The sequence below is a fragment of the Melozone crissalis genome, unplaced genomic scaffold (assembly GCF_028551555.1).
Source record: "Melozone crissalis strain CALT ecotype California unplaced genomic scaffold, PUWL_Pcris_2 ptg000029l_1, whole genome shotgun sequence".
NCBI classification, from domain to species: domain Eukaryota; kingdom Metazoa; phylum Chordata; class Aves; order Passeriformes; family Passerellidae; genus Melozone; species Melozone crissalis.
Genome location: NW_026535807.1, coordinates 13,241,112 through 13,255,490, shown reverse-complemented (window position 1 = coordinate 13,255,490; position 14,379 = coordinate 13,241,112). Strand labels below are relative to the sequence as shown.

General features: G+C 38.0%; 1 protein-coding gene across 1 annotated transcript in view; it reads left to right on the top strand.

Annotated features, from left to right (window-relative positions):
• The window catches only part of CACNA2D3 (calcium voltage-gated channel auxiliary subunit alpha2delta 3), a 383,943-nt gene that overhangs the window by 280,626 nt on the left and 88,938 nt on the right, over nucleotides 1-14,379 (top strand). The window contains exon 18 of the mRNA XM_054281044.1: nucleotides 10,455-10,538. Within this exon, the coding sequence (XP_054137019.1) occupies nucleotides 10,455-10,538 (84 nt within the window). The remainder of the gene's footprint in view (nucleotides 1-10,454; nucleotides 10,539-14,379) is intronic.

The window sequence follows — 14,379 nt, the reverse complement described above, 5'->3', positions numbered from 1 at the left end:
TTATTTAGCTGCATGTGTTGCATTTTTTTTTTTTCCTAGTGTGAATAGTCTTAAAAATTAAATACAATGGAGCAGATACTTTATATTGTTTCATAACCCATCATAGTTCTTGGTAAATTTACCTCTGGAAACAACACTTAGCATGGAAAAAACCCTAGGAAAATAAATATACAACTTGCTTCTGCAAAAGATGCAGACCTCCATTACTGCAAAATAGTAAAGCCAAAAATTGCTATAATTATGTTCATTTTACATTGAAATGGAATGTTGGAATGCTCTAGTGCTGTGTAATAACCCCTATTTGTCATGCTAAAGTGTTAAAGTTAATTTAATATATGTGCCGAAATTTCAATAAAGCATATTTTTAAGCAAAATAGGAGCACTGGGGATTTTCTGTACTAAAAGAGAAATAGCAGCAATTTTTACCTTTAGCTCCCCCTTATCATCTTGTTTGCACTAATCACAGCAAGAAAAATAAAGGGACTGTTTTGCAAATGTTTATCAAGTTAACACCCCGGAGGGCCGGTGCATTCCTGGTTGCATCATTGTTTAGGAAGAGCCCTGCCAAGTGTTCCATCACCACTGGCTCCCAGCAAAGCACTGGCATTGATGGTCCCACTGCTGTGGCCACATGGCTGCCACATGTGCTCCTCATGCAGGATCTCCAATGCCCAATCTCAGCAGTATTTCAGTAGAAAACAGAAATATTAACTGGTTGGATAATTTAATTTGAAAATAAAATTATTGACCAGTGTGATTTATTAAGTCGTTAGCATATCTGAGGTCCTCACCAAGCAAAGGAATTTTCCTTTCCAAGATACAGGCTAGGAATTACACACTAAATTAACATTTATATTTGCACTTAGTTTGGTTTTTAACTGGAACTTAGGAGAAGTGCAACAAGGATGTTTCAATGGGTAAATCTGACATCCCAGGTTTGCAAGCCACAGGAATATATTTAAATGAAACTTCTGTCTCTACATCACAAGAGTTTTATAACTCCTGTCTGCTGTAGTGTCCCTTTCTTTTTGGGCAAATTACTTATTTCAAATTATTAGTATTTATTCAGTGTATAATAAATATTTTGTAAAAGAGAGGGTAATCCAGGCACTGTGGATAGCTCTAAGGCTGACAGAGAGTCTTACCCACTCCCTAATTTCTGATGTTTTGCTTTAGTGAGGTAAAGGTTGTTTGCTGTAACTCTCCCTCACCAAGGGTACATCTTGAAGGCACTTACTTCATTGCCTTATACAAAGGAATCTCTTTTTAAAATCAAAATGTTGGGCAGGAGCCCATAAGCTGTCAGCTAGGGGAACTCATTGTGATATATTCATGGTCTGTGCATTTCAGGTTTTTGGAAGAGTCATTTTTACCTCTGGGTTCTGTCAGTGGTGGGTAATGAGAGTCTTCTGTTGACTTCAGTGGAGTTTTTGAGAGTGAAGTGATTGCTGGCCTGGGCCCTTGGTTTAATATTGCAGGCCAAATCCTGATACCATTGTCATATTCCATGGAATTTGTGACAATAATTATGTGAAAATAGGCCATAGATCTGGAATTAGATAATTCACTAAAGATACTCTCAAAAATTATTTCTGTCTTAGATTTACATTCAATCTCATTGATTACTTGATCCACTCTGGTTTATCCTGTTATATTTTCCAGCAGGGATGTAAAACTAGAATATTACTGAATTCCTGAGTTCCTAACCCCATATCTATTAGTTCTGGAGCTGATGTACTGCTTTTTAAGGAACTGTCTTGTGGGACACAGAGCAGAGAGGCAGGATAGCAAACAGCACAGAATGCTTCCTGCTGCACCAGATTTTCATCTAACACTGAGCAGTGCATGTAATCATTAAGCTGGCTGCATTTTTGTGCTGATTATAGTATTGGGTTTATATTTAAAAATGCTTTTCCGGGAAACTCCATCTCTTGATTCTTCTGCTGGTTTTTTGAATAAACTTGGGTTTTGGCGAGGCTGACAGGTTGGGTGCTCATGGTTGGGTTGCAGGAAGGAGAAGGCAGTGCTCCTTGAATCCTGGGCTGCTGCTTCTGGATTCTTCTGCTGGATTTTTGAATAAACTTGTGCTTCAGTGAGGCTGATGGGTTGGGTGGGAGGAAGGAGAAGAAGGTGGTCCTTGAAGACTGAGCTGCTGCTGGATTCTTCTGCTGGATTTTTGAATAAACTTGACTTTTGGTGTGGCTAGCAGGTTGGGTGCTCATGGTTGGGTTCCAGGGAAGAGAGGAAGGCGCTCCCTGAATCCTGAGCTGTTGCTGGATTCTTCTTTTGGTTTTTTTGAATAAACTTGTCTTTTGGTGTGGCTAACAGGTTGGGTGCTGGTGGTTGGGCTGCAGGAAGGAGAGGAAGGCGCTCCCTGAATCCTGAGCGGCTGCGGCAGAGGCTGCTGGAGCGACCCCAGCACTGCCTGGGAGCTTCCACCAGCCACCGTCCCACAGAGGGACCAGAAAGAACCTTTTGGCTCGGTTCCTCACAAGACATTAGTGGGGCGATGAGTGGCGCCAAAGGAGCCGATAAAGCGGGGCAGAAGGAGCGCGGCCCCCTCAGGAATGGCCCCGGGGACACGGGCCTGGCCCGCAGGTGCAGTGCGGGGCCGCGGCCGGCAGGTGGCGCCGCAGCTCCGCGCAGGGCGCTGCCCCCGCCGGGGCCGATCCCGCCCTGGGCAGCGCCCGCCGCCCCCGCTGCCCTTCGTGATCAACGGGATTGCGCCCTGTTTTCTGTTTATTCCTATTTTCCTTTTTATTTTTAAATTTTAATTTTATTTTTCTCATATAGCTGAAGAGCATCCATTGCACATTTCCCTTTTTAAGTCTCCTTTCCTACCAAAAGCACCCCATTGGGAACGCCATAGACTACACCTGATGGGAAAACCCCTTTTTCTAAATACTGCTTTAATACATCAGAATGCCTCTATATGCTGAGTTTGACTAAAAGTCTATATTTTTACAGAGGGCTATTTTATTTTCACTAGAGAATATTTTCAGTCCTGTGATGTAATTTGCAATTTTATATTCTCTTGAAAACCTCGACCTACTGCTAATTTAAAAAGTAATAAATTGTTTGGGAGTTCAAAACTGAATTTCCATTTTTTCTTAACTTGGTGTATGAGGCTCCTCACCTGTAGTGAAATGTGCACATGAGGACACAGTCTTCTTCATTTGTGATCATGGCAGATTTTATCTGCTTTTCAGGAGCCTCTTAACACTTGTGGTATGTGCCAGGTGTTACACTGTTAGATTTTAAAATGAAAATATGTCATGTTGATGATGTTACAGTTTGCCAAAGAAAAGAGTTTAGTGAATGCAAAGGAAAGTACTTCTTTTATTGCCCTTAAAAACAACCTTAGCCTGTCTAACTTTAATTGTGGTTAATTGCCCATTACTGCCACTGTCACTCTGCAGTCTGTTGAAGGTTGGTGCCAGAGGAAAACTGCTTTCTTAGGGAAGTGTAGTGAGACTGCAGAGAAATTAAGGAATGTCCCTGGAAGATGAGTGTCAGCCACAGTCCCAGATCAGCACCATGTGAACCTTATCTGGTGTTAGGGGTTTGTGCTGCTGCCTCTCAGCCCTAATGTTTGCGTGGTTTTCAATAAATAATAGCAAGGTTGCTACCAGGTTTTATGAAGTTTGTGGCTTTTTTTGATTCATAGTTAGCAATGGGATTTGTGTTTTTGTTCAGGGAGTGGAACAGGATTTGTTTTTTTTCAGTAATTACTAGGGCAGAATACTCAGAGTTCCTGAAGGAGGAGCCTGAGTTTCTTAATTAAAGAAAATATGCATTTAAAGACAAATGCATATGTTCTTGAATAAAATTGCATCTTTTATTTACGTTCTACCATTTTAAAAATAAATCAGAGGTTAAAAATGTGTTCTGATTTATGAATTAATCTAATGACATCTCTGCTTACAAAGATTTTGTAATATGTGCATTATATTATTATTATGATTATATGATTTTTGTGATATATGTATTATTTAAATCAAAATCCTCTGTCTCTGAGAAGATTGAGACATTTATTCTCACTCTCAAAATAAACTCTGTAAGACTTGTAATGAGGTTTATGACTGGCTGTTTGTGAATGCTCTTACCAAAGTAAATGAATTTAACTGATGCCTTTCTATACAAGGATGCACATCTTTAACTTGATCAGTCCTGACAGGGAAAGTTACATCTAGAAATCAAAGCTTTGAGTAATATTTCAGTGCTCACACTAAAATATGTTGGTGGTTCAGGTGCCTGAGTGAGTTCCCATTTCATCCTTAGAATGGGAACTGTCACTGTGTGTTGCATTAAGCTGAAGGACCTGGAGTGTTTGAAGATTCTAGATCAGTATTAAGTCTTTTGTAGCTGTAAATTTTGAGAAAATTTGTTTCTCCTAATATAGAAAACCAGAGAAATCCGAGTGTCAGGGGAAACATTAATGCCCCACTTAAGCAGTGTTAGCCTTTCAGAAGCAGCAAATCTCATTTCTCTCTGGGGAGTCCCGCCTGGAACGTGAGATAACCTACACTTACCCTTGCTTTATTCATTGACTCCATAAAACTCTACAGCTGTAGCTGACAGCAGAATATTTAAATGATTTGAGCAGTGTAAATGCCTCACGTTCATTTAAATAACTGAAGAATTCAATCACTTGAATGCCAATGATTATTCCTATTGGAGTTTACATTTCAAAAAAGACAGCCCATCTGAATCCCTGTGAGAGCATTAAATTGCTATCTAATTAGAAGTGCAAAATTACATATATTTAAAAGATAATTAAAGGTTTGAAGGCTGTTGAATAACTGGTTGTACATATAAATGAATCACTGAAAATTTGTTAGCAATATGCGAAGCTTTCTTTTATTCTTTGCTTTCAGCTTTGAAGTTAGGTATAACTGAGCTCATGGGTTTAAGTCTGGTAGTATTAAGATAAAGGCAGATGTTTTTAATTATTTCTACTCGAACCCCAAATAATTATAAGCAGCTGCCAGTTTTACATAATCCCGAATGATAAATCCCGAGAATGCAAATAAAATCCCAAATAGAGGGGTTGTTTTCTGCAGTGGAGTAAATCACATCCATGTTTCTGTGATAATTGTCTGCAATCCACCTGAGAACCTGAGCTCAGCTGATGAACTCCTTGGCCAGGCTCAAGGTGTGGGACTTAAAGCTGGTATTTTTTGTTGACTTTTAATTCACTATATGTATTTGCATATTGTTTTATCATTTTAAACATTACTGCACTGTTTGGAAAGCAAACACATATTAGGAGAGTGAGTAGACAGAGTTAGTTAATACATATTAGTTAATACATGTTAATACAAGTATTGTATTAATAGTTAAGACAAGAACTATTTTCTCCTATTGTTTTGCTAGCAAGTTCTCCTGTGTGCATGGCACATCTAATAGCTCCTACTTTTTCTCTGCCTGGAAATTTAGAATTAAATTATTCTCTTTTCCCTAGCAAATTACATGGCTCCTGTTTTCAGCTTCTCTTTGCAGTATTTGTGCAAATTTTATAGTGCAGCAATTTTTCACTACCATCTGGCATGGAGAATCAATCCAAAATCACCGGTTTTTACTACCAACCATAACCTAGGAACTTCTGGATTAACATCTTAAATAATAGGCTGGTCATGAAAATCTGTCTTTGGACAGGGAAGTTGTTTTTCCTATTTTCCTAACAGAATCAATTACCTTTTTTAATATTAAACTAAGGAGGTTTGTGTGTTTGTGAGGTTTGAAACAAACTTTGTTTTTTCACTGAACAACCATTAGTGTTTTACAGATCCAATGCTAAGTGCAGATCAGTAAGGAATCATTTGAAGTTGCAGACTGGATGGAAACTGTGAAATTAAAGTATCACAAATGACAAAACAGGACCATGTGAGCAGAGAAAAAAGTATTCCAAATGAAGTAAAGAGCTTAAAGGCCAAACAGCAGTGATTTAGATTAAGATGCTGCTTCACATGTATGCCCAGGCAGAATGTTTAGAGCTTATAGCACAGGGAGAATGAAAGCTCAGTCACTGGGGGTGATGTTGTATTGTCAGGTTATAGGCAGGTGAAGCAGAGAAGGGGATTTTTCACTACCATTGCTTGTTTGTTTGGGTTTTTTGGTTTTTCATTTGTTTGTTTTTAAATCACACTTTCCCCTTGCACAGTGGGAGCAGTGGGACAGAGCAGCAGCTCGTGCTGGGGGGGCTGGTGAAGCTCTGGGGTGTTGCACTGACCATGGGAAGTCAGGTCTGAGGCAATTTCCACCCTAAAAGCTGCAGGCTTTGCATGACAGTCACAGGTACCCCAGACAATAAATTTAGTGTGCAGTCTGAGAGAAGGGGAGATGCTGAAAAACTTCCCACACCAAGGAATTGCAAATAAGACAGAGCTTACAACTTCTGCCTGTTTATTTAAAGCTGCATGGAAAAGTGTGTAATTTTAGTTAATTGTGCTTTTCCTCTGATATTTTTTCATTCAAGATTTCCTATCAGACTTTGTAGATAAGAATACTTTTATAGGATGGCTTAGTGCAAGTTAGTTATAGAAATAATTATATTGTGCACAATTGTATTATGTAGAATTCAACCTCAGCAAAGTATATTTGCTTGTCTCCTCTAAACAAAAGAAAAAGGGGTCATTCTCAAAGCCTGATGAGATTAATACACCTGATGAGATTAATACATTTTCCACATTTTAAAGTGCTAATTCCAAAAGCTGAAACTTCATTGAATGATGCTATGTTTTAAAATTGGAGGAGTACTTTCAGTACTTTTTCAGTACTTAATTCCTTACTTTTGTACACATTAGTAGTTTGGCAATTGAGAGATATTCCGTGAAATTATTTTACCTCTCTAGGTTTTGCTTGTTTTTTAGTAGGTGCTTTTCTCATGGATGATTTCACATTGTGGCTTAGAAAGTTCATTAAAGTCTGGTGATGCTTCCAAGGCTGCTATCACAGCAACTTCCTCTCTCTCTCACCTCCCCATTATCCAGATGGAGCACGTCTGAGAAATTCCAATCACCTTAGACCCAAGATTGCAGCTGTTAAGATGGAGCTTGCTCTGTCCTTGATCAGATTGCTGCACTCTGACTCTATAAACACGTGGCTGGTCATATTCAAGGCAGATGGTTTGGGACTGCTTGTGTTAATTAAAAAAAAAGAAGAAAATCAAAGCAAAGAGTTTAATAATGGCGCATGTAAATGGTTGTGTACAGGGTGGTGAAAAAGTGGTTGAGTCTTTAGCAACACACATCACACATTGTTTGAATCATCCAATGCTGTAAGAGTCTGGCCCAGTCTCAAACAAAAGATACTGAGTAAGATATGATAAAGCTAATTGTAATGGAAAAAGCAAATAATGAGTTTTTCTCACAAACAATAAGTTAGAACCATGCTGTAGTTTTGAGCAGACCAAAAGTTTCTTCTTTGGCAGTCCAGATATTTAACACTTTTCAGTATCTTTTTTTCCCTCCCTGAGGTTTAACTGCTATATCACCTCATATTTTGTAAAAGCCAAAGATTAGCAGCATATATTTTAAATCTAGCTCTTTTTCTCCTGTACTTAAATCAGAGTAATTTGGTAGAATTCCTAGTTTCTATCTTTCCCAATGTGTCCCTTAATGATTTTTTTTCAATGCTTTATGGTAATCTTGCAGATGGTTTTGGCTTCAGGCTTAAATCAGCATTTTATACTTTACCCAGGAGCCCCAGAGATAAAAGGTTAGATTAGGTTTGCTACCAGAGAAGAAGATATAGATGAATGCTATTTTTAAAACCTGGGGAATTGCTTCAGTGTCCATGAATAACTTTTACTAAGAAATTAGCTAAGCAATAAAACCAGAAAGAAGTTAGAGGAGAACGGACTTGTCAGCATTACATTTATGAAATATTTTATATCTGATCTGTCTTCATTGGTGTTTGATGCCCTGCTTACATAAGCATAGTGTAAATTTACTGCTGGGAATAAGGTGATATTTTCATGAAGATTATTAGTTCCCGTCCTAAATGCATTTAAGTGCACTTGCAATTCCTTTGAATGCTTATAGAGCCTGACTCTTGCTTGATCATTGGGATTTTGGCTTTGTGTCTAATTTTATGAATTTTTAAGACATGAATGCTTCTGATTCTTTTCTGAAGAACTTTGGATGTTTTATCCAGATCTTCATTTGTTTGCTTTTGGTTTCTGCTCTCTGAGTGCAAGGTGTGGAATCTATATAATTAAAATAAATACAAGCCCCATAATATGATGCTAATGGTTTGCCTTGGGTTTGAAGCCTGCTTCTGCTGTCAGGCACACAAGATCCAGTTTTCTTGTCCTAAATGTGGATCTGCATTCCCTGTCTGAGAATGCAGTATAGCCCAGAAGCTCTTCAACATCTGTGAGGGAGGATGTAATTAAACATTGGAATCAGTACAGGAGCTGTTTGCTCTACTCAGATGATCCCAGCTCATGTCCTTGTAACACTGTTCAGCCCTCAGTATTTCAGAGCTTGACTGTAACCATTTCTATTCTAGAATGACTGAATCAGATCAAAGATTTATTTGGTTAATTGGTACAGCCACAGAGAATAGATGTAGTTACTCCCTGTGAAGATTAAAGATAATATTGATATAGCTGTAGCCATAATGAAAGACTGGAAAATCCCAGCTAGAGAAATCAAGCTCTAGTAATGAATGGGATGTTATCCTCTCATATGTTATTCTTGTGAGATTTAATTATATTGGCTGCAAATTTTGTACTTCAGTTTTTGGGTATAGTTATCTCTCTGGCTATCAGGGCTGTCACAGAGCAAAAATTAATTGTAGGACTGAGCTGCCTGAATTCAAAATCTGGAGTATGAGCATGTGCTGAAAGCAGAAGTTCTTTACATCTCTCTACCCACCTGCTGAATAGTAGTAGAGAAGAAGTAGACAACCTTGTTACAAGAACGGTGGGTTTCAGCAGAGGGCAAGGAAAGCACATGAAAATACTTTTCAATTGCATCTGCATCCCTTCTCAGAACTTACACCAACGGAGTTACTGGGAATTTTTTATGCAAAAGAATGACAATTCTTGGGATTTTATTCCACAGAATTTCCTAAGAGAACTGTCTGTAAGAAAAACTGGAGTATCCAATTTTTTTTGAGCAAAAATTAAGGAAGCTCAGTCAAGCCTTTGCTGGGAGAAACTTTACAGTGCTAAATCTCAAAATCTCTTTGTGTTAATATGTTATATTTGATATTTTTAAAAGTTTTCTGTTCAGGAAGATTTTTGTTGTTCCCATTTTTAAGTATTTTGGTCTACAAAAGCAACTGTGGGATTCAGATGAGAACTTTTAATTCAGAGAGGAGAAAGGATGGGAACAACCTTCTCAAAGCTCAGAGAGCAAGGCTTTCCCTTGGTCTCTGTGTAATCTGCAGAACGTGATTGAAAGTGCCTGCACTGCTGGCTGTGGTGATGAATTGCTTGTCTCAGACACTGACAGGTTTGCTTTATGGTGTAGCTGGTCCTGGCCTGAGGGAGGAGAATCAACCATATATATTGCCTTGCAGGTACAGCTTCAATCCTTCTGTGGTGCTGCTGAGGAGTCACAAAAGCAATTTGGGGATATTTCGCACATCACAATGTCTCCTGTCATACCTCATAAAGAGACTTGTGGTTTCTCCTGATAAAAGACCAGATTTCACATTATGTCAATCCTCTCCCAAATTTACTTTTTTTTCAAATGTAGTCTCCTAATTTTACTTATCCAGTCAGATTCTTTATTTTTCCTAAGTACTACTTTCTTCCAGGTTTGTGTGGTTGCACTAAGAGGTTGATTTTGAATGTTCAGCAGAGGGCAGAATTCCCCACATTATAAACACCTCGGTGTCAAATTAATTTGTCACGAGAATGTTTATTTTAAATGTGCCATTTACAGCGTAACAGTGAGGAGTGATAAAACCCCTACATTATCATTATTACTGTGTTACTTTTCCCCATGAAGTTGTAGATAAAATGGAATATCAGCAAATGCTAACACCATACTTCCCAAAGACTTGCATCTTATCTTGTTTGAAGTGAAATGGGTAAACATTTTGTTGATAAGATTACAGTAAATATAACTTCCTGTACAGCTGAAAGAGCCAGTTGGAGATATTTAACATAAACTTCAAGATCCAAGGCCTCGTGCATTTTCCATCAGGGGAGAAGAACATACAACAGCTGAGTTTGACCCCCCTGTGTGTCCATCAAGAAAAGCTCTGCATCATGGCAAGACATGATGCAAATAATCATGAGTTTTGGGTTTTTTAATTCACAGGGAGCATTTATGCAGCAGTATGGTGCATTTTGTGGGAATCAAGCTACCTACTGCTAAATGTATTGCAGACCATCAGCATGCATTTAGAATTTTTTTTTAATCTTCTGATGTGAAAATCTTCTGTTGTGCAAATAAAATGGGTTGTGCTAATTATTCCACCTTTTTTTGTACCAGTATGAAGAGGGGAAGAAACGAAGAAAGCCCAACTACAGCAGTGTGGATCTTTCTGAGGTGGAGTGGGAAGACAGAGATGATGTGGTAAGTGATGGGTTTTAAAACCCTGTCAGAAGATATTGTTCCATCCCACTACTGTACCTGGAAACTGTTTAACTAGTCATTAGAGAGGCCTCTGGCCTTCCCTGCTCTCTGGCAGGGAAGGACAATAGACCCTTTTATTTAATTCAGAATTTTATAACTGTTTTGCATTGCTTCCTCCTTATGTATGCATACACCACAAACACAGACTCTTTGTATTTTTGGTAAAAGTCATCACCCTTGCAGTCTCCACGCATCCCATTGTGTATTTGTGCTGGATAGCAAATATAGCACCAGAAACAGGAATAGAATGCCTCCTCAGGGCTGGCCCAGACAACTGATGAAACTCAGAAATTAGTCTAACTTCTTTCCATGAGATCCTTTTTTCCTTAATGGAAGTAATGGGAGGCTTTTACTTACATTACGAAGATGAATAAACAAAATTGGATTCTTTGACTTATGTGCAGAGCAGAGTTTCACTCCAAACTCTAATTTCAGACACATGGGTAGCTGCAGGACCAGGAGTTCTGTGTCTATCACACAAAGCTTTCCATTAACCTAATTTTTCAGTGCTCCATCTACTCTGTAGTTTGCTCTTTATCTTATTCTTTCTTACCTTTCAGGCTTAGCCTTTTCTGCAGTACTGTATCAAAAGCTTTCCTTATGTCCATGGCTTAACCTTTGCCTCTTCCTTCTGTCACTTCCTTCATAAATCTGATTTGTTAGGCATGATCCATTTTGTGTGAATCTGTGCTGACTGTCCCTAATTAAATCGTAACTTTCCAGGTGTTCACCTTTCTGTCCCATAATTTAGTTTTTCCCAGAAGGTCCCTCCTGCCAAAGTCACGACTGCATGTCTGTATTTTTCATAGATGTCTCCAGGATCCCTTCTCAAATATCAGTGCTGTGCTTGCTCCTCTCAAGTCCCTCATACCTCTGCTTTTCCAGAGAGGTTTGAATGCATCCACTGAAGCTTCCCATATTTACTGTGTCGTGTCCTTCCGAAATCTGGGATGGATCACGTACAGCAGCCCCTGGAGTCTTGTCAGTCTTCAGATGTCCTAATTTCTTGATCTCTGTTCTGACAGAAGTCTGTACTTTCCTTCTCCCTTACAAAATATATATCTTGCATTCCCCACGCTCTCCACCCCCTTGGTGAATAGTGCAGCAGTTCATCTATGTTTCAGGCAAGGTCTGTTTCACCAGGTGATAGATTGTCCTCAGCCTCTCCTCAGAGGCCACTTCACTTCCTAAGCTGCAGTTTTGTGTTGGAGTGCACACACAAACTTTTTCAACATTTTTATGGCTTTGTGTCATTTTCTATGCACACACTATTTAAGGTTTCCTCATAAGATTTTCAAATATTGTAGCAGCCTTCTGCAATCTTGCCAATCTCATTGGCCTCATGGTTTATACCCTGCTTTTTCTCTTAACTTTGATCCTTTGTTATTCAATCAGTTTCTCTGCTAATGACCTTTAAAATCTCCTCTGTCCTTTCAAATGTTATTGTTGTAGTTACAGATTTTAAACCTTCATGATTTTTCTTGTTGTTATTTTTCCTTGGTTTGTTTTCTTTTTTCCTTCATATTTCTTCCATTACTTCCTCTGCTTAATTTTCCATTTTGTAATCATATCTCAGTAGAAGTTCAGTGATTCGGATAATGGGACATTGACCTATTTCTGTGTTATTGAAAGTAAATTTTTATTTATAATTGAGATTCTACCTGAGTACACATGAAAGTCCAGATTCAGTTTTCTCTGACTGAGACCCCTAAGCTCCATCACTTTTTCTGAAAATTTCTTAAAAAATTGAGCTTTGTCTTATCTGAAGGCTGCAAAAATTTTATTTCACATTTTGATGAAAAATATATACATGCATTTAATCTGAATGTTTCTTTCACCTATAAAATATGTTTCTTAAAAATGAATTTTTAACTGTAACACAGAAACAAGTTACACGTGGCTCTGCTTCACCCAGCGCCTTGGATTTGATGTTCTTGATTTTTTTCAAGCTTGAGTAGTAGAGCATTGTTTATTCAACTGCAGAGGCAAAGAATTCATGTATTCATATAGCTGCTTTTAATAACATAGACTACTACTGGTATATTTTTCTCCCATGAAACACTTACGTAGAAGCTGATTAAGACATTTTCTTACTTTTTGCCACATTAATTTCATGGTTACATAGTTTTCCAAGAATATAGAATGATCTCATAGTGCAGCAGTGAAACTGAGTTGTTAGGAATTGATTGAAAGATATTTTGTTGAAGGAGCAATAATGCTTATTACTCTGAAAGGTGAAGACATGGGTTTTCTTCAGTGATCCAATGAGGAAAAGGTGGCCAAACTAAGGTTAGAACTTTTTTCACTGTGAAATATTGTTGTCATAAATATATCAGCTCATTTTCCACTTTAACAATACCTGCTATCTTGCTGTTAAGGCATTTTATTAGAAACAGAGATTTTAGCATGAGCTTGTTAAGTTAACAGTGTCTTCCAGCAAGGTTTGCAAATATACAGTACCAAAGAGGAGAAGTTTCAATTTGGATAGAAACCTTTTTCTCATTAACTCACCTAAAATTCTTCTGTTGTAATTTCTAGCTGAATGAAATAATTTTTTTCCAAATAAAAAAAAAGACCATGAATGAATGTTTGGGGGCTTGAAGCCAGCTGAGGCAGTGCTTATTTTATGCATTTGAGGAGGGAGATGAAACTGCAGAAGAGCTGAGAAACCAGATTACAAAGCCAAGAAATGCAATCACAGCAAGCAGGGGGGAAAAAAAAAAAAAGAGAAGAGTAAAACTCTAAATCCCACATGCAGGCTTGATCTTAAACACTACTGAGAGTTTGGAGATCCTTTTAGTAAATCTATGACTTGCCTGAGGCTTGTGGGAGGAATGGGGCTTGGACAACGACAGGCACCAATAGCAGAAAAATGAAAACCATGTTAAAGATAAATGAAACTGTTCTGTAAATGTTAGAAAGTAGATGGTTAATTAAGACCAGCTCTCCAAGTCCAAAACCACAAAACTTAAAATAGGAAACTATTTCCAGAATTGCCTATTATGTATTGTTAAAAAAATCTACAGCAAAATATATGCTTTATTATATATATGCCTCCAGCTAAAAATTATTCTTTTACACTCACTGACAGAGGAGTAAGACTGTTAATTCAAATCTAGATGCCCTAGAATTAAATTTAAAGAGCTGCAATGTTTGCAATTTTTGATAAGTCAGCCATGCTCAACTTGTTTGTGAGAATAAAAGTAGATATTTCACTGGCAAGTTTGGTGACTTTCTTTCCCCTCCATACTAACTCAGCCTGCAGAGCACTTTGACATTTGTCTTCACAATTTCTCTTTAAAACTCAACTGAATTTCTCAATCTGGCATGAGGTGTTGTAGAACAGGAGATATTTATTCAGCAGGAACATGATGTCCAAAATTGTGTTTAGAGAGATATGCAATAGAAGAGACATAAAAATGCTCATTTTGCTAATATTTTCCTGCATTTTAAATGCTAAATTGATTTGTAATAGTGGAATTTTCAAATTGTAATGAAAATTACAGCTGTGAAAGATCTATAGGTGCTTTTTCCCACAAAAAGCAAAATAACTCAAGTCTTCCATTAGTAAATCTTAGAATGTTCAAATTTAATATTACCATTTATGGATGGTATAACTGTTAAGCAGCAACTTTGTTTCTTCCCTGAAGTGAACTGCTGAATAGGCAAATTCAAAACCTGAAGGCTGAGAATTTCTCAAAACACCTGTCTTGTCTTTCCTCAGTTTTAGCCCAGAGACCCTGTCCTCATCCTTGGGGACTCTGATGGTCATTTTGGCTTA